The sequence below is a fragment of the Rhynchophorus ferrugineus genome, unplaced genomic scaffold, assembly GCF_030347505.1.
Source record: "Rhynchophorus ferrugineus isolate W39M unplaced genomic scaffold, kcgeb_rfMv2 rfM3, whole genome shotgun sequence".
NCBI lineage: Eukaryota > Metazoa > Arthropoda > Insecta > Coleoptera > Curculionidae > Rhynchophorus > Rhynchophorus ferrugineus.
Window position 1 is genome coordinate 25,113,737 of NW_027472582.1, and position 21,833 is coordinate 25,135,569.

At 35.8% G+C, this 21,833-nt stretch overlaps 2 protein-coding genes across 4 annotated transcripts in view; one reads left to right on the top strand and one right to left on the bottom strand.

Annotated features, from left to right (window-relative positions):
• Positions 1–21,833, top strand: part of LOC143192913 (retinal guanylyl cyclase 2) — a 190,139-nt gene that overhangs the window by 44,314 nt on the left and 123,992 nt on the right. The window lies entirely within an intron of this gene.
• LOC143192914 (uncharacterized) lies at positions 154–4,716 on the bottom strand. Of its 3 annotated transcripts, none has more exons than XM_076398736.1 (4): positions 4,222–4,709; positions 4,043–4,161; positions 3,264–3,758; positions 154–3,161 (listed from the first exon to the last, which is right to left on the bottom strand). In XM_076398736.1, exon 4 carries the CDS (start codon positions 2,149–2,151, stop codon positions 1,219–1,221), a length of 933 nt encoding a protein of 310 aa, XP_076254851.1. In that variant the 5' UTR covers positions 2,152–3,161; positions 3,264–3,758; positions 4,043–4,161; positions 4,222–4,709; the 3' UTR covers positions 154–1,218. The 3 variants fall into 3 exon arrangements, with proteins under 3 accessions (XP_076254851.1, XP_076254853.1, XP_076254852.1); XM_076398738.1 differs by having other exon boundaries at positions 1,320–3,161; positions 4,222–4,716; XM_076398737.1 differs by having other exon boundaries at positions 1,320–3,161; positions 4,222–4,704.

Below are 21,833 nucleotides of genomic sequence, written 5' to 3' on the forward strand. Positions count from 1 at the left end.
AAAAATAGAATTTTAAATTTTATTTTTTTTGTCAAAAACTACATTAAACTATCATTCTTAAATACATAATATCCAGAATTAGTTTTCATTGCATTTTAGAATATGTAGTTGCATTTACCTTATTATTCTATGTATAACTAGCTGACCCGACAGACTTCGTCCTGTCAAAAAGATTTGTAATGTGGCAGTTTTTGTGCCTACGTATTTTAAAAAATTCTCCTGAACAGAACCATCACCCTGGTGATAGGGCGTTGTGAATAAAAAATAATTAAATAAAACATATATAAGGATTGAAAAGTAAGTAATCGCTTTATTGTTAATCATGTGAATCATAATTATTATTATTATTATCATTATATTGCTTTGTGGTATACGATGTTTTTTGTTTGATTACCTGGCGCATAGATAAACAAATCTGATGGTTTTCCAACACGGGAACAGGCAACATACAATTGACCATGTGAGAAACATGGGTTTTCTAGATTAATACCACAAACACTTAATGATTGCCCCTGGGACTTGTTTATAGTCATAGCAAAAGCAAGCCGTCAACATGTCTATAGGAAATTTGCCATTACCAATGTCAATGAGTTGTTTAGAGAATATGTTTCCAGATTGGTCATTTTGCAACTCGACACGCATATTCTTGTTTAAATGAAGTACTTTAACATGTTTCCACAAATTGGAGGACTTTAGACATGCATTGAGTTCATCAGCTGGCGTTGATCGTGGAATCACTGGCAATGTTTGACGAAAATCTCCTGCTAATAAAATCATTGCACCACCAAATCGGTTATTATTGCTACGTAGATCTTTTAAGGTTCTGTCTAAAGCCTCCAAAGATTTTTTATGTGCCATCGTGCATTCATCCCAAACAATCAATTTACATTGCTGCAAAACCTTTGCCATTGCAGAGTTCTTCGAAACGTTGCAGGTTGGAGTTTCATTGCTTTGCATATTTAATGGCAATTTTAGTGCTGAATGGGCTGTTCGACCACCTTCAAGCAAAGTTGCTGCGATTCCCGACGAAGCGAGTGCAAGTGCAATTTTATTTTGTGAGCGAATTGTTGCTAATATTAATGAAATAAAAAAAGTTTTTCCTGTACCACCAGGTGCATCTAAGAAATAAATCCCTCCAGTTTCATCATTTGTTACTTTCATAAGAGTTTCAAATACATACTTCTGTTGTTCATTTAACAGTGGAAGATTTGTTTGAATTTATTCTTTCAAAGCGTTGAGATCATACAGTCTTTCTCGATGCAACTCTTGGTTAAAAGCGTCATGCATTGGACGATTGGGCGCGGTCAGGCCTAATTGAATTAATAGTTTGTTTGACATTATCAAGCACATGTCCTCAATTGAAATCAATGCTTCATTGTAAATTTCTTCACTGATTTGTATATTTGGATTTCCCATTCTATTCCGTATTTGATACAAAATATCATCACACATATAATATTTGTACTTCATCCACAAATCAATTGGGTTTGATGGGAAGCATGTAGATATGATTATAGAAAACAATGTTCGTATTTGATGAGTGTGTGATGATATTACAGCATCATTGAGAGTTTGATCCCAATGAGCGTCATTTTCAAGCAATTGCAAACGTTGACAGGCTTCTCTGTAGGATCCACACAATTCACCATCAACAGTTCGTAACTGTTGGAATGATGTTGGGCCACGTACATTGACTAATAGCAGTCGTAAATAAAAACATTCATCATTGCTTGGATGTACTGAATAAATCCGGCCAATCGCATCGGTGGAATATACATCTGTATATCCTGGAACTGGTTTTCCTTGTTTCCGTCGTATAAATCTCCTTGAGGATTGATTCCAGGTATAATATTTTGGCATTTCAGAATATAGCAATGTTTGTGCGAAATCATCGTTTTGGCATGTCTCAAAAAAACTGGTTAATGTAGTAGATGGTGGCTGAGCAGCTCTTTGTACTGCGTTCTGTGCTGTAAAATACACTCTTTGTCCATTTTCTAAATGCACAGCTAAGTGAACAACAGAAGGGTGTCTCTCATGAATAGGAAAAGAAAATATTCGCCAAACTGCTTCATTACTACTGACATAGCGGCCCATTTGGTATTGGGTAACTTCATCATTAGAATTCTCTGCACCAATTCCAATCACAGCCATATCACTCCCTTTGGTTACATATTTGCAAATGTATTTAATCGATTTCACTGAATGGCAAGATTCAACGTTGATGTGTGCTTTGAATGTCTTTGATAAAATGGGTGAATATGGAACAATCCAACGATTATCTATTTCAATATCTTGTTAATTTAATTTGACAATTGTTGATTTTCCATTGTCTGCTGTCGATCTGCGACGATACAATGGATAACCGTCATTACCAGTAATTGTTTCCGATATTAATGTCCGTGGATATCGTTTTGAACATTTACCATCCATCATACACGGTGAATTTTGATTAAGAGTTCCACAGGGACCATGTATCATGTTTTTGATAACTACCTCATGCAATCCAGGATCTACTTGTACATTAGGGATTTCAGCTGATATCACTGCATCAACTTCATTTGGCCTTATCTTTTCAACCAACCAAACCAAAATGTGTGCATGTGGCAATCCTCGTTTCTGCCACTCCACAGAATACATCCAGCAGCGTGTCTCACCAAACACATTATGTTTTACGATGAAATTCATTAAAGATTTCAACTTTTGTCTAAAGACTCTGGCTGTAATATCATGACGATCAATGGATGATTTCCCAGGTAATAACTCCTGCTTAATTTGTATCCATTGCGGATTGCATGTAAATGTGATGAACAAATCTGCTGTACCATAATGACGAACATACGACATGGCATCTTGAGCATATTCGTGCATATGCCGAGGGCTTCCGATGTATGTTGCTGGAAGAATAGTCATCCGACCGACATTCTGTGCATTTCCATCAGTATTAATCGCATCTCGAAGGTGAATATACTCTTCAGATCGGAGTTTGGTTTGATTCAACCTGATGAATGTTAATCTCTCCGTTTCAATTTTAACATACATGTCAACAACATATTTGTGATATAATCGCCGACATTTCAATATGTGATTATCTGCATTTTCCCGAATCATTAGGCGGTATGAATAATAGTTCATTGAACTGACTTTTTTGTTGGTTTCAGAACCTGTAAACAGATTTTGTTTTAATAACATTCAAATATAAAATTAAAATACATAATATAGTGACTGAGATATTATCGCCATAGCTAAACTAATATTTTAGTTACCTGTAATGGGATTTATCATTTTTATTGATAAATCGTAGCCATCTTCACCTTGCCAAAATATAATGGGATATTGCAGTGCATCATATGAGCGGTGTGTTTCCTTTATAGGTTGTAATTGAAAATTCCGACGATGTAAAAAATATCACGGGATTCCAAGTTTTCTCCAACTACAACGATAGCAACTTCATCAATAGTTGGTGCATTAAAACGTCTTGTATGTTGACCTGCAGGTGTTTTATCAGCTCTGATTACAATTTTGTGATTATCGGATGGCATCAGATCCAGGGCAGTTTTAAACAATATAATCAATTGATTGTGTTGATGAAATAAAGTTTGTAATTGTTCTACAATAGACCTTTTTACTAAATTGTTATGTGCACAACGCAGATCAATTTCTTGTGGTGAATTGCCCATAAAATAAATTTGCAGGAATTTGTTGTCGCTATCTGACACTGGTAACAGTGAACCTGCTCTGTGATATATTTGCCCTTGTATCTGTAAATAAAAAAAATATTATGGTGTGGTATAAATTAATGGATTGTCAATGATCAAACTTAAATAATATTTGATCTTAAAAAGTATATATTTAGTTTTAACTAATATCTATCAAATATAAAATATAATAAAAGTGTCACTGAAACTGAATCACCATATAATATGATGACTAAGTGATATATTTCGTAATGATTAAGAAATTGAAGATTAGTAACACATCTTAACTTTGGTGACAGAAAATTTTGTTCGCTAAAATAATTATGAGTAACTGCTATAATACATACCTTGAAAGTTGGCATAAAATTTTCCCGAACTGCATTTGTTGCCCCAAATGAAGTCATTTGAAAGCAATTGTTATATTGTTGAATATGTGTCAAAAAGTGTATAGAATCTGTTCCTATTCCTGAAACCAATGAGTACAATGGTTCTGGTGGTGGATCCAATTGTATCAATTTCACTTTACCATTTGCGCAACACAATCCATTGGCTTCGTTTTTGTATTTTAATGCCTTACAGTGTGAGCAAACCAAGTTCATAGAACCAATAACAACACATTGGTAGTTACTGTAGTCAATTGACACATCGTAACTGAAAGCAGCTGGATTCAAACTTGCGCGATTATTAGTTGAATGTCGCGCTCGCGCTTCACGCGTTTGTGATATCCGAATTCTTTCACGTTCATTTCCGTCGTCACGTTCTTGTGCAGTACGATTAGATCGGTAATTAGCTTGGTTTATAGCATTTCTGGTTCTTCTACCTAAATTGCTTCGTCTTATAGGAGGCATATCAAATATAAATTATTTTTTCACTAATCACGAACTAAACAAACACTAACTAACTAAACACTCTGCACAAAACACGATATACGAATTTGTTTCGTGTATCACTTGACAATTCATCTGTCATCTGTCAAAAGTCATCTGTAACAGACAACTTTTTTTTTTAAATTTGATATGACTTGAACTCAAATCCTTTTAAGCCGTACGAATTGTTTTATTTATTTAAAATTTGAATTAAATTTTAAACAAATAAAAAATATTAAATAAATAAAACAATTCGTACGGATTAAAAGGATTTGAGTTCAAGTCATATCAAATTTAAAAAAAAAAAGTTGTCTGTTACAGATGACTTTTGACAGATGACAGATGAATTGTCAACTGATACACGAAACAAATTCAAACAAAAAGGGCTATTTTTAGGGTTTTTCCAGCAATAATTCTAATTTTTCTCGCCGTAAAAACCATCCCTGAACTTCAACGAACATTTTAAAAAAAGATTTGGCCAAATTGGTCCAGGCGTTGTTGAGTTATGCGCTTAGGAACATATTTTGCGATTCATTTTTATATATAAGATGTTTACCGTTAAGCTTTTTGTGAATTTTCATTTGAAATATGATATGATGTTCCTATAGTGTATTCAAAGGTTTTTGTACATACGTTATCAAGGTGTTTATAGTATTGCCTACCGCAATTTGTAAATTCGTTTTAGAATCAGACAATATTTTCCTTCTCATATTATTCTGGTTAAAAAGAGACACAATGAAGTCTAACTAGTTCGAACGCGTAAATTAATGAGCCAGTCAAAGTTCTCCGGTTGTCAGACATATGCAAAAATCTTGAAAGGAGTAGTGATAAAAGGTTATAACTTTAACCTATAAGCCCTTGTGGCTGTATAATTAACTGTAGCTTTAGGTCAATGCCGAACTGAACTAAAACTCATAGTTGATGCGGTAACATTGCGATGTTTTGATGTCACAAATTTAGATGACGTATGTACAAAATAACTTTTAATAGATTATACTTACAGAATCGGCATTGATAATGATATTGATTTTTGGTCAGAATGTATCCATCGATATTGTACGTTTTTCCACTTTTTAATGATAGATACATCACAGTTACTTTAAATTTATTGCTGTTGACATCATTGTTGTCTACAGTTCAGAAATGCTCAAAATTGCATTTTCGACATCTATTATTTTTGATGTTTGGTTTGAATTAATCTTTTACGGAAGCTCAACAAACATTTCTAATTTATGGTGATGTTACCCCGTCATATCCCAATTATTCGTTTTGGTGTCATAGATTTAAATATGGCGATTCTAATGTCAATGGTCGAACAAATTCGGTAAAGATATTAGCATAAAAATAACAATTTAGGATTACGTATTGTTACTGACCATATAATACGCTAATTCTGAGTGATTGAGTATGATAACTTATGAAACTGATAAAGTATTTCAGCTCAAATTAGATGTTTTGAAGTACCCAGCGTACTCACCCACCACACGTATGCAGCGTTGCGGATAATTTTGGAACTCTGAAGAAGTGCGAAAATGATCAGTGTACATGCAAGAACTTAATAATAATTTTCTATATTTAAGCAATTATTTTAGCAAATGCTTAATATTAATATTCAGTTATTTGTCTTAGTCTTCAACAACGTCTTTTATCATTATTTATTATTTTAAAAATATTACGTAAATCTCAACAAGTTCGTGAGCTTCTTCGTTTGATTAAATCATACCTACGCTATTCCGTATTATTTCTTTATTAAAAAATACTGCTTTGATAATCAGCCAATTGGGGAAATTAAAACTGAATCAAAAATGGCTGTAAAGGCTGTTTTGAAAACTGATGAAAATGTTGGAACCAATTCACTGCATCCAAGGAGGATATTTTTATCTTAAAAGTATTGCTATTTATCACTGCGATATAGAAAGATGCTTGCAGTTTGGTGAAATGAGAGTTAATGAATTTAAAATTTGCTTAGCGTAACATTATCAGTTGAAACACAGGTTCTAATTCAAGGTTTCAATTTAAAAATGAGAGAAAACGATATCACTACTGATGTTTATATTTTTACATATTAAGTGCCTTAAATTAAGCATAAAATCAAATAAGAAGTAGTATTAAGTAGAAATTAAGTAAGAGGCTTGAATAATAAAAATAATAACAAGAGCCAATAAAGAATTCTATGAAATATAACCATATACTCTGTATTAAATCAATAGTCTATTCAAAGTTTTTTTAGTATCACTAAACTGTTAATTTAGAATCTGTCTAAAGCATGTTCACGATTCCACCATTTATCAATTACCTCCTTTGTATGTCTTATCGAGTTCATCCAAACCGAAGGTGTTATTAGTTGACAATGCTTCCTTCCACATATCCAAACAGTCTTTGATGGAATATCCTTCTCATCCAGCAATATATTCACTATATAATAACCAACAAAACCCAATGGAATGCTATTGTAACTTTTACTCTTCGAGGGTAATGTTTACACCATTTAAACCCTATGCCCTGTAAGAGTGTATGAAAGGATATCTTACATCCCTCAAAAAGCTGCATGTACCTAATTCTATTATATATACTTTTCAGAGAGAAATTTTTCTCTAATAATTTTATTAAATTATGTTCATATCGATGAAATAGTTTGTGTACTTACTGTTCTTATTCATTTCGTATATTTGGTCTAGAATAGAGCCAAGATGGTCAAGGTTCGTCACCCACTTTGTATGTAGACGGGTTTTCTTGGGTGAATCTAACCTATTATTCTTCATTTTATAAGTAATGTTATTCACAGTACCCACGGTAATATTTAGCAGGATAGCAACCCGCTAAAAAAATTTCAATAAAATTGTAGGGACTTATATTATTTAATATTATCAATAATTATCTCTCTAATGGAATTTACCATGAAAAGGAGGCCTCCGTTATTTCATTCGTCTTCGAATTAACATATTAAAGCCGCAATCAATTTGTGATACTGAATATCTATTGTTTTAGGCATTTTCAAACAAAGTAATATGATATATTACGGGGCGACTTAAAATTTATCAAAAGAAAGGGCTAAAATAATATTTGCCGGTTTATAATCTTTAATAATTATAACTAATATTTTGAATAATTTAACGTACATCTGACAACCGGACGGTGACTAGCTATCAGACGTATGCAAAATTTTTGAAAGCATTAGTAATAAAAGGTTTTAACTCTTACCTATAAATAATTTCGGCTGTATAATAAACTGTAGTTTTTAGATATAGTATAATATTACAATAAATTATACTTGGCAACATATTTGTTCAATTATTTTATTTAAATTATAATTATTTTTTATATGTCAAAGCCAACTGAATTAAAACTTAGTGTTGATGCGGCAACATTGTAAACATCGCACGTCACAAATATCCACGACGCATTACTAAAAAAACTTTGAATAGACTATATATCGGTTCTGATTCTTCCACATGACTTTGTACTCTCTAATATGAAAAGAAATTAATTCCTATTTATCATTGATACCTTCATAAAATAGGTAATACATATATCGTTTAGAAAGTGAATATAATGGTGAAATGTAGTAAAAATTGCAGTTCATCAGAATGTAATAATTCATATTTAAAATATTATTTAATGGTGTAGGTTTCATGTATGTTCTTATAATTTTAGATAACATATGGATCGGTTTTATTCTACTATTATTATTTGTATTTATTGCCACCACAATACTGAAATATTATGTATTTATATTTAGTAACTATATAAAATATTTAAATTTATTACGAATTTTAGCTTTCAATTTCTTTTTCTTAACATTTAGTTTTGATTAATATTTTAAAACCCTTTGGCGACAGGTATGTTTTCAATATACTATACATCTGGAATATTTAAGTTTGCCATTTTATTTTGTTACAACTCTTTCAGCCGGATATCATTTTGAGTTCAGATATATCCCAAACTTATTTTATATTAATTGAATAAACGATTTTAACCCACTTCCCAAGGACGCACTCAAATATGAAATAGAAAATAATAATTTTAACAGTTGGGATACGCGAAATATACAGTCTTTACTATTCCGTTAGATATTTTAATTACGTTATGCGCTTTGATAAACAAAAACAATGAGTTTGTTGGGAATTATGCTTTAATTATTCTCGTATAATTGAATTTTCTGTACAGCTTGCACTAATTATAATTAAATGTATCGGGCTGTTCGTACGTCTCAGGAAACATAGAAACGACGTAGATAAAGGAAGTTCAATTAAGGGAAGTTATCTTAAGTAAAGGGTAGTATCTAATTTGTATTCAATCTAGAATGTATATCTGACAAGTTGTAAATTGGTAATATTTTATATTAGATTGGCTAAGGTAACAAGATATTCTAAAGTATTATAATTTAAATGTTTAATTAGTTTATTAGATTTTTATGATTATTTATGGGGCCTTAAAATATATTACGCGTTAATGAATGTTTAAACTCTTGAGTAAGTGTTATTATCATTATTTTTTTATGTTTTTAGAGAATTCCTATTGTTTTTCGTTGAATCCATTATTTAAGCCCATTTACGATAGCCAATAGCGATTCTTAGATATGGTTTTGTTTAATTGTTGGCGGTTTTAATCTAACTAATGAAAATAATATGCTGCAAAAACTTTTCTTCCTTTATCCGATGTCCCTTGATTTAAATTTGCAAATTAGTTAATTTTCTTCTTTATTTATCATTCTCAAAGATTTTTAGTTTTCAGTGAGTTTCAATTGCTTCATTTATTTATAACAATTAGAATGTGAATCACTGTTGAATTAAATATTGAAATCAAAATCAATCAATCAATCGAATTCAATATTGGAATATTTAAAAGAGTAAAAATTACTATTACTTTACTATTTGACAATATAAATTGAATTAAAATAGACACTTGTAGAATTAATTTGTTGTTTCAAATTAAATTGAACACCTAATTTTATAAATGGTGTCATAATCAATAAAATTAGCAAAAATGTGTATTTGTAATGTTATAATTATAATGCGGATTAAATAATATATTTTACAACACTGAATATGTCGAATTGAGAATGAACAGCACACGTAGCATACGTATTTACTTTTCTAGTATAATTGTAGGAAAAAGATAAACACTTTTTTAGTATTATTTTCGATATTTAAGGTTAGTGAACAGTCGACAAAGAGTATTCTAGTTAACAAAATAATTTTAAAAATACGAAATAGGTCGATTACTGTTGTAGAGTAGGGAACTGAAAGAAATGCTATTAAGTAATTTTGCAATATTATAACGAATATCAATGAAAACCTACTATATGCAGAACGGCTCAATATACCAATATACTTTCGATTATCACTTATCTGATCGTGTGATTAACACTTTTTTTTTTTTTTTGTTCTGGCCTAAAAACCAGGCGGTGGAATGCATGACGCATACCTGGTCGCGGAGACTTGCCCTGGAGTGACAAGTTGGACCGGGTTATGTGGGACTGCCTCTGGGCTTACCAATACACTAAACCGAAACCGCCTCACAGTTGACCCCTGTGGATCACTACTGCTACTGCATTAGATTTGGGGATATGGCACCCGCTGATCGGGCAGCCGTTATTGGGCAGGAGAGCCCGGCGATTCTATTGATTCGCGAACCTGAGTTAACACACAACTGGGTACTGTTGTATGGGGGCAAAAGTTATGACTGTAGCGACGGATGAGGTCGTTTCAGCCTGGAAAAGGGGGAGAGCTTAGCGGTGACGCGGTGCTAAGCTCCCAGCATGTCGACCAGCTCGCGAACAAGCGCGTTTTCAGAAGAACTTGAGCTGAGTTGTTGTTTGTGGAATGATTGAGATATGAAGTGCTTGATTTCTGGAGTGTCAGTTTCCCTATGGATTTGATTATTTCTGACAAACCATGGAGCGTTTAATATTCTCCTGAGGAGCTTATTTTGGAAAACTTGAAGCCGTTTGACCTGGTTGGGTGTAACAAACTTGAAGTAGACATTAGATCCGTAGAGGAGTACGGACCGAATTAACATCTTGTAAAATAAGCATTTGATGGAGATGGGAAGCCTGCTAGAAGGGCAGATCAGAGGAGATAGCAGGTTTGCTATCCCCGAACCTTTTTGGATTGCTTTCTGGATTTGGGAATGCCAACCGAACCGCCGGTCGAAGTGAAGACCTAGGTACGTGACGTTATCCAGCCATGGAATTATTGCGGTGTCGATCTTAAGTTGCGAGACGCGCAGTGCGTAACGCTTCTTGTGGAAAATGATGGCCTGGGTTTTCAGGGGGTTGATTTGCAACCTCCAGAATTTGAACCACTTGACCGCATGATCGAGCTGCTTCTGTAAACGCTCATGAATTGTAACTTCGAACCTGGCGGCCGTGAAGAAAGCAGTGTCGTCAGCGTAAAAGGCGACGTCAATATGCTCTTTTCTCGGCATATCTGAAATAAAGAGATTAAATAAGGCTGGGGCCAGCGGGGAACCTTGAGGTACGCCAGCATCGATTTGTTTACGACTGGAAAGTGACGCCCTGATCTTGACCTGGAAAGATCTGTCCGAGAGATAGGACTTGATGAGAGCGGTTAGGTCTTCTGGGAGGCCTAACCGCACGCACTTTGCGAACAATCCGTCGTGCCAGACCTTGTCGAAGGCTTTGGTTAGGTCCAGAAGAACTGCTCCAAGCTTTTTACGTTGGTCAAGAGCATGATGGATGTGTGCAGCCAGACGGGAAGCTTGATGGACGGATGAGTGGTGAGCGCGAAAGCCGAATTGTTCATCTGGAATGATGTTGTTTTCCTTTGTGAAAGAGTTGAGAGCGTAGAGTATTGCCCTCTCGGCAAGCTTCGAAATGGCGCTGAGAAGGCTGATAGGCCTGTAATCAGATGGAGATGATTTTGCTCCTTTCTTGGGTATAACCGCTATATGTGCGTGTTTCCAAGACGCCGGGAAGTGTTGCAGTCTCATGATGGAGTTAATAATGTTTGCCAGTTCTGCGAGTTGCTTATGCGGGAGCTTTTTTAACTGGGTAATCGATATTCCATCGAAACCTGGAGATTTTTTGGTTTGAAGTTTGCCGATCATAGTCTGTAGAGACTTTGGAGATACAAAATGGTTGAGAAGAAAGGCGGGGGTTACTGGTCTTTTGACGGAGTTGGATTCGTTGATGACAGTGTCAATGTCTTTAGTTTTAGTGTTCTGTGCGGGTGGGAGGCATTTCATTTGAGCTTCGTAGGTCTCTGCAAGGAGCTCGACTTTTTCTTGGTCAGTGACTGCAAAATTTCCTGTAACCGCTGACTTCAGGGGAGGGATGACATTGTGCGTCTTCCCCACGAGGCATTTGGAGACACGCCAGAAGGAAGGGGGGCCATCCAGCCTTTGGTCCGCGAGAAATGAGTTCCATTTCATTGCTCGCCAAGTCGAGACGGCCGCCCTTACCCTCTTGCATGCTCTGTTCGCCTCCCTTTTGTCCGCAGCATCAAGGGTGAATCGAGCTAATCTGCATAAACCGTTTTTGATGCGAATTTCACGTTTAAGAGAAGCGGGAAGATTGTTTTTCCACGGCTGGGGTTGTGATGAAATTTTGACTGTGGAAGATTCGTGAGCAGACTGAATATCGCGAGTTAGCTTGAGTACGGCTTCCTCGAGGTGTTCTGGTGTGTTAATTTTCGGAATTGGATCGGATTTCAAGAGAAGAGATTGGTAGTTTTTCCAGTCGGTTTTTTTCCTGAATCTTGTTAGTGGGACTTGAGTGGTGGCGCAGTTTCCGAGTTTGAGAAGGATCGGACGATGATCAGAGTCTAGTTCGTCAAGGACTCGAACTTCGGAATCGCGATTTACGTCTTGAAGAATAAAGAAATCAAGGATTCTTGCTGCGCCTTGAGAGACTGTACTAGGGTGATGGGTGGGTTCATCTGGCAAGGCAAGACCGTAGCCCAGATCTGCACTTAGAGCTACGATGGCGTTACCTGCGGGATTCGCTCTGGAACACCCCCAGGTGGGGTGGTGGGCGTTGAAGTCGCCACCTATTATTTTCGGAAATTTTCCTTCGACGAGTGATCGGTATTCGGCATAGTTGAATGCAGAAGATTTCCTGTACAGGGATGTAATCACGAAGGGACGTTCTTGGATATCGATTTTAATGGAGGTTGTTTCGAAGTTGTTTACTGATAACGATGGAAGGAGCTCGTGTTTGACTCCTTTTCTGACAAGAATAGCGGTTCCACCGCCTCGACCCGGAGTTCTATCGTTTCTGTAGACAAAAAAGTGTTCGAAAGAGAGACGATGCGAAGGTTTCAGGAAAGTTTCCTGGATGAGCACGATGTCGACGTCATAGAATGTTATGACGTCCTCCAATTCCGCTTGCTTTCCGCGTAAGCTATTTGCATTCCATGTCATCAGTATAAGAGATTTCGGAACAGCCATTTCGAAGAGTTAAAGGCTGCTGAAAGTTATAGAGACAGGTAAGTGTTGCCGCTTAGGCGGCGACATTTGGAAAAAGACGAGCAAGTTGGTGAGCCAGGGCGATCACTTGTAGGAAAGCCTGCGGGTCAGTAAACGCCTGCATTGTGGAGTTAGGGTCCTGTGTATTGGTTGGAGCAGGAGTTTGAGTTGGAGCAGGCTGGGTAGCGCTGGCTAATTTTTGGGCTAGCTTTCTGCCACCTTGGTTACTCCATGCAGAACCTTGTGGAGGTCTGGTTTCGGTCGGAATTTTTGGTTTTCTTGGAGCAGGACGGCAGGTGCAACCGCTGAAGTTTGCGGTATGAGTTTCACCGCAGTTGCTGCACTTTGGAGGTGCTTCTGGGATTTTGGTACAGGATCTAGTGTCGTGATGCCCGGCACATTTGACGCACCGTGGGGGGGCTCGGCAATATGAGCTGGAGTGCCCGAAAAGCTGGCAGTTGAAGCACTGCACTGGCTGGCCGTTTCCTCTCTGGACCTCGACCTTCACTGTGATGACGCCGAGTTTGGTCATATATATGATCTGTCGCTCTTCGCGAGGGACAACTACCTGAACAATTGGTAGTTCTGTCCCGGATTTTAATTTCCATCTTTGCACAAATTTGGGATGGAAGCCTTGATCAAAGAGAAGTTCACGTACTTCGTCAATGCAGAGTGATTCTGGGATGTTTTTTATTATTACCCGGAATGCTCTCTCCTCCGGATGACAGAAGGAATGGTAAGGGTAATTCCTTTCCTCGAGCAGGGTAGTAAGTTTACGGTAATTGTCGCTTGTGGCGACGAATAAGAAAATGCCGTCCTTTTTATTTCGGGTTATAATGTCTATTGATTGTGCCTTAGTAATTCTAATGAGCTCCATGAACCTCTTCTTATCACGGAGCACTATAGGCGGAATTTTTTCCTTTGGGGGACTTTGAGAAACAGTCGCCGAAACGGTTGGCACTGTTTTTGCTGTGGAGGTTAAGACTTGTTTAGTGACCTGGCTACTTACCTGCGCAGGCTGGTCTTGGGTTGGTCTTGTGGTAACTTGTTTCGGTACTGGCTGTGGGGCCGTCTTGGTGGTCGGCTTGTTTTGCACTGGTCTGGTGGCAAATTTTGTAATCGAAGGCTGTACGTTAGCCTTGGCTTTCGATTGGGTAGATTTAGTGGCTGGCTTGGCTACCGGATTGGGTTGTGATTTGGGAGCCTGTTTTCCCTTGTTGCCGGCCTTCGGCAGCTGGCTTTCCTGAGGTGGAGTGACGGGCCCTCTTTTCCTTTTTCCCACCAAGGTGAAACCGTCTTCTGAGTCTTCAGTTTGGTCTAAGTGTTGTGTCGGTTTAGCTGGTGTCTGGGACTGAATTTCTATGGCAGCGGGAATCTTTACTTCCATGGCATCTCTTTGATGCTTCATGAATTGTGTTATCGTAGCTGTGAGAGTTTTTATTTCTTCCTTGAGCTCTTCGGAAGCCTTTTCGCTCTTTTCCAGCTTTTCCGTCTGTTTGTTCAGGGCGTCTGTTTGGGCTTTTGCGAACGTTTTAAGGTCAGCTATCTGCTTTCGCAGGTCTTCGTTCTGTTTTCTCAATTCCGTTATAAGCACTTCTCGGCTGTCTTCTGAAGATGGTCCATTTGAATTTGAAACACTGGGATTATGTTCAGGAGGCGACGTCGGCTCTGACGTACATGACGCCATTGCCTTGTCTGTAAAAACGCCTTTTCGGCGCTTACAGACGCTTTTTTTTTTTTACGTAGGCACTGGTGAAACGTGATAACGGGTCGACCGTCTTAGGGAAAGTTTCGGGTAATTCTCGGAAGCGCAGGTAGGTTCGGCGGACCGGACACGACCGTTCTCTTCGAGAGCTAGCACGGAACTGTGTGATTAACACTTAATTATTTTATATTACGAATTAATTATTTTCTCAGTAACTGGAATCAAGCTGAAATCATTTTAATCCCAAATTCAAATTCCAAAATGAAAAGCCACAAGAGGTCATCTCCTACTGGCCTATACGTTTATTACATGTAACCTTGACAGTTTTTGATATCCAGAGTCTAAATTTAATAATTGAAAACGGAAATATTATTCCAGAACATCAACTTGGATATCGTAATAAGCGCGGAACTATAGAAAAAAATACACAGACTCTTAAACCAAATAAATACATATCTAAAAGCTAAAAGATATTGCTCTGCTGCGTTATATCTCAGGCTTTTGATAAAAAAACGCAGGTTGAAATAACCAAGCATCAGGACTTTCAGTTACTGAAATATTTTTTTAGAGATAGGCGGTTTGCTATAAAACACGAAGATGAAGATACTCAACTGCAAGTTATATATTCCAGAGTTTACAAGGTAGTGGTAAACGCTAATGGTAATTTCTGTAGACTATTTTATAGCATCAAGATGGGTTTATGGTGTTCTTCTCAAGCCAACAGTATGTGTTAACAGTGAATAATAATAGCTAGCCGTACACAATACTTAATAAATTGCACATATTTTTATAATAATAATATCTTTTTTTTATCTAATATGATTTTGATGTATATCGTAGTGTTTAAGGTGTAAATTTTTACTATAATAATAAACGATTTATCATCTCAAACTTTCACAGTTTTACGTTTCTGGCCACCCGATTTTAGTGGTATTAGAAAATCCTATTTAATTATCTAGGATTTACTGTCTCTTTAACAATAGGAGAAGCTCTTCTTTATAATGAGAATGTCCGGCGAAATCTACTTTATATAGCGCTGTGGCAAATCAAATACTTGCTATGAAATTAGATTAAATTTGAATAGAAAATTAATATTAAAAATCCGATAATGTAAGAATAGAAAGAAATTGGATTTCGAAAAAAGAATAATTTTAAGGCTTCAAACTTAGCGTAGTCGATCTGATTATTACATTGAAATTTATGGAATTAGAAAATTGATATCTAGTTTGTCAGCTAAGCCACGTCAGAAATTTCGACGAAAATCCACAAAATTTTATTGGATAATCGACAATGAAGTAATTCAATTATTAAAACTTTAATATTTATTGATAGTGAAGCGTAATATAAATGTGATTTAATAGTATATAATATGGCGTTATTTATAGTAAGAAAATGTTTTCTGGAAACTCTTCTTGTACGACAACAAAACTAAGACGGCCATTAGTTCGACTAAAACTTTTGCAATAATTCTGTTTCTACCATAATTTAGTTTATAATTGATTGCACACAGGCTGTTAGCTTCGTTACGAAATCAGTTTAACATAGTAATCCTTATTGATTAAACGACAATTAAGAGTTTAATGCCTCCGTGTTATTTTACGTGATTCGGTTCTTGAATCAGAAGTAATATTGGCACTTAAGCGCGAGATTGATTATTAGGAATTCACTTCGGAATTGCTACATTATAGGGAAACACGCTTTCATTAAAAAACGCCAAAGAGTATTAGTTTTTATTTGACTGTTATTTTTATTACTAAATCTATTAATCCTAAAAAAAATTATGAGGGGGGAATAAGATATAAACGATAATTTTATAAAATAAATTAATTGATATATTCAATGATATGCACAAACTAAACTGGTGACTTTTTTAATGTGGTCACGTCCGTGCTCTACACACTTTTGCCACCAATTTAAAAGCTTGAATATTCCTTCTTCATAAAAAGTTTGAAGGCGAGTTGTCAGCCAATTGTGCACATACCCCTCTACTTTTTCATCGCTTTCAAATATTTTGCCTTCTTAAATAATCACAAGGTGACAAGTCAGGGCTATAGGGAGGGCGCTTGAGGGTTTCCTCAGTGCATTTATTCCAATTTATTCCTTGCCAAAACTACGGTGTGTGGGTCGGCATTGTCAGAAAGGATTATGACGTCTCGAATGGGCATATCCCGTCGTTTGCTTCGATATGCAAATTTTGTCGATTGTAACTCGGAATAGTAAGCCACATTCACTGTTCATTGATCGTGAAGAAAATTAATGACTAAAACTCCCCTTGTTCATGGCTGTCGATCATGACTTTCAATTTTGACACGTTCTCGCCCATCACTAAATTCTCTGACCCATGATTGATTGATGACCCACTTGATGCTGAGATAGTGTTGAATCCCGAAACTGTGCCTTCAAACGAGTGAACATTTCCCATGGTTTAACGCCTTCAATGGTTAAAAACTAAATAGTAAAATTACCGTTTATATTTGATTTCCCCTCGTACTTGAAATAAAACACAAGCGGGTTATGCGTTTTTGCCTCATTTAAAGTTTTAAAGTAAAAATATAGATTTCATACCTATAGACAAATAAATCGAGTGCTTTAAATGCATTTGTAAGCTGGAATATGTGTCTCAAGTTTGGATATTATTGAAAAAATCTCTTGTGATTTGAGAAAAGAAGTGAAACTTGGAGAGGTTTTAGGTTAATATTAGTTAACTGTACAACACCATGTTACAAAGAAATTTTGTATGTCAGCAAGATGTCTGAAAGCTACAAAACTTTGGAAGTAAATACGAGTACAAAGTTAGAGTTTTCCACAGTCAACGGTATAGATTTATTGAGAATCCGGAAAAGCTTATAAAAAGTATTTCTCTGAAGTATATCACAAGTTTTACAAATACGAGGGTGGTCCGACAGGAAAAACAAAAATTTTGGAAGAGAGGTGATTAATTTCTCAACATATTCATCAACTGTTGCTTTTAGCTCGAAACATTTGACCCAGCGATGCTCCAACTTATTTAGTCCGTCCGAAAAATATGTTTTCTCGAAGTCTGCAAAATGCGCCTCCATAGCGGCCTAGCGAGTGACTTTTTTATGTTCGGAAACAAAAAAAAGCGGTGTGGTGCCATATATGGAGAATATGGCGGAATGAGGTTGTAGTACTTAGCCCAATTCGACGAATTTGGCCGTAGCGAGGGCGAAGGTGTGAGCCGGTGTGCGTTGTCATGGTGGAAGAGTATTTTTTTCATCGTCAAATCAGGCCGGTTTTTCTGCAATTCGGCGTCGAATCCGCCCGATAATTCAGCGACCCTATGGCACTGTGACCATTTTGCCCTTCTCCAGTAGTCGATGTAGATTATACCTTGTGAATCCTAGAAAACGGTGACCATCACTTCGCGGCAGATTGGACAGTCTTCGTCTTCTTCGGAGCACGTTCACAGGGTGTGTCCACAGTTTCGACTATCCCTTGGTCTCTGGTGTGTACCAGTAGATCCATGTTTTGTTGACGGTTACGAAACGATACAGAAACTCTTTCAGATTGCGTTTAAACAGCGTCAAACATTGCTTGAAGGGGTCTTAGATTGCGCTTGTCGCCCGGAGTGGGCAAACGTGGCACCCATCGCTCTGACAGCTTTCCCATGCCTAACACTTCATACTGGGTATGACCCACGCGATCTTTTGAGAGGCCTACTGTCTCAGCTATCTCGCGCACCTTTAATCGGCGGTCTGCCAATGCGAGATCGTGGATTTTTGTCATTTTTGCCATGTTATCTTGTATATGTTTGTTTCTGGAGCAGTTGGGCGTGGCTGATCAAAAACCGATGTGCGACCACATTGAAACTTCTTAAACCAATTTTTGACGGTGGTTGTTTAAGGGGAAAAGTCACCATACGCAGTATCCAAGCGGTCTTTGATTTCGCTGCGCGATTTCATTTTCAGTCAAAACAAAACCGCCTTCGTATTTCTCTATTATACGATAGTAAATTTTTGTTACGATAGTGGCGTCACCGGCGGTGATAAGTAATTATCGGACCGCCTTCGTATTTCTATATAAATGTATTAGGAATATTAGATTTATTCTATAAAAATGAATATTTATGAAACAGATACAATATTTCAAAACCATTCATACTTTCATAGACTGTTGGCATAATTGTATTTTAAGGCAACATAAAGGCAACAAAATCGCTCTTAACCAGTGTTTTGTTTACAGCTTACAATTTTTTTTAGTTTACTGCTTTAAATGCGTACTTACAATCAGGAAGAATTTATTCCAGACCTTGATATAATTAATGTCAATTCGAATCAGTAAAAAATATCGATAAAAAAATAATACTAAAAATATAATTTAAATGTTGATAATGGGTTAGATAAACATATTAAGTTTTAAAGGGTTCACATAAATCATATATAAAAATAGCCGTGTTCAGCTCGACAAAATAGAAACATAAATCTGTGTCCTATGGAAAAAAACGATCATTAGTTAGACAACTTGCACAATATTTCTTATTCAATCGATAACAGCCTCCTCTTGTAATAATGTCAACTACGTGGAAGCGTCCTTTTTCCCAAAGTTGATTGATATAATATCACTAGCAGTAATAAACGATAAAGCCAATATTGAAAAGTCATTAACGCTGCAGTTGTTAAACACGGGCAGTTATGAAATGGGATTTTTCGATGATTTATTTCTACTACTATCCAATGTTTTCCATGTATCTTACTTTTAAAAAACAAATATCATTGGTACGGCGATAATCTAATATTTAAAAATTGAATGTTTGTCATCGAGGCGTTTTAAACCATTGATCCATTTGTGATGAAACTTGGCTAGGTTGTTCCACGAAGTTTCTTACGTACATACATATTTTTTTGCATTAGTTTGTATCATAGAGTAACAGAGCGGAAACTCTAGAGTAATAATTTCGCTACGCCCAATATCTAGACGGGGTTATAATAGCCTAGTTATAATAGCATAGTATATATATATATATATATAAAACTGTTAATAAGTAGTGATCTCTAGATATTGGACATCGCGAAACATTTCTCCAAAATTGCCTACAAAGTTAAATCTTTATTTTCTATGTGGTTACTATTTGACTACGAAAATAGAAACAATTAAAAATTAATTTTACATTTATCATATTTGGTGGAACATGATCTAATACATAAAAATTGATTTTTTGTTTGTTTTTTCGGCATCCCTAAAGCCCTGATGCGATTTCTATTGTTATCGTTAAAAATAAATAACCACTTGTGCTCGACTTGCAATATAGATATATTACGCAATACGGATAAATCAGACGGTTTGCTGAGTGTGAGAAAACCTCATCATTCGGCAACCGTGCTATATGCTTTATTTAGTACGAATTAAATATTCCAGCTTTTCAAATGATTTTAATGCACTCTTTAGGGACGTTGATGTCGTTTTTTTGCAAAATATGGATATTTTTTGCGCCGATATATCAATATCTATGTTTTCCGATATTAGTCGTTGTTTTTTAGTCTCGCTGAAACTTGAGAACGGTTGAACCGATTTGGCTGATATTAATTTTGAAATAGTTATGGAACTCTAGCAAAAGTTTATATGGTGAGAAAATATAGAATAATTGCGAGAAAAATAGTGAAAGAAAATTCAATGATGTTTTGAATTCGATAACGTGATTGACTAAATCAACTGAAAAATGGTGACATATATAGTCTATCCAAAGTAGCAGTGAATACAAATCACACATTTACAATTCAAGGCGTCAAAGTGTTGCTGAATTCAACTTTTACTTTTGGTTTATTTTAGCTTATATATATTATAATATTCTAATACAAATAAAATGATGAAACATGTAATAAAGTATCATTTATTTTAACATTATGGTTCTATTTGATATATGTGCTATTTTGGATATACTATCAATGTCAAATATCATATATTTCATTGAGTTCGAGAGTGACTGGAAGTGAAGTACATAGAAGATGCAACAAGTTCATGTTTACAACACAACACAACAAACACAAAAGCGAGCATGACAAAATGAAAATGAGCTGTCTCACAGGCCCAATGACCCTATGACCCAAGAATGTACAGCATTCCACTATGATCCAATAATAAATTATGGTGCCAATAAATTAGTTACACTTACCTACTGGGTTATGTTATGCCGGTGGAAAAGTAAAATTTCCCGAATTGGTCCTACCACCAAATCCATTACGCTGATTGGTTTCTGAGATGGGAAGTTCTTCTTCTTGACCAACATTAAAAATATAATAACTTTTATAATATTGTATAATAGTCAATTTCATACTCGCTTTCAAGGTATTATACTAAAAAAGTCTTTGGTAAAATTACTAGGACTTGCTAGGAGCGCTCTTAACACAGATACATCATCAGATCATACAGATTTATCAGATACAGATAATCAATTCTTACAAATTTATTTTATGGCCAATCTGAATGCGGAAATTGATTGAGCGTGAAGCGAAATATTGTACAAGAACTGCAACCGTTTCTTCATCAGAATAATGATTTAGTTAAAATCTTAGAAATAACATTGGATCAGATGTCGTTTAACAGCCGTATAGTCATTAGACATGATAGATCACTTGCCAATGAGCACACGTGGTGGTTTAATTGACTGACAATCGACAGAGTCGTCATTGTTATTGTCTGAAGAGCTTTGTAAAATATATGTAGGTATTACGAAGTTCACGAATACAAAGTATGGTCTAGTAGTAATATCTAGTAATTTTATAATATGCACAGATTACACATCATTGCTTTTTGATCAATAACTGCAATTATAAAATTGGACAGTTATGATAATTACTGTAAAATATGGCGGTGAGCAATATTAATTTGAGCGCAATTGTGTTTAGATCTTATCTCGAGTCAAAACGCTTGTTTCTTTTTAAATATCCCACTATATAGAGCTTTATCTTATTTTTCGTTAATGTAATAGTATTTAATCTATTGATCTTTATAAGAACTCGTTCAAATTTCATTTCCTCCCATTTTATCGCGTATCCCATTAGTAATATAGCTCCTTTTCCTGTTTTCGGGTTTTTATAGGCGGTTTATGTTACGTTACGTGTTTGAAAATTCAATTGATACTAGTGGTGACGAGATAGAACTTATAAAATTACACTTTTT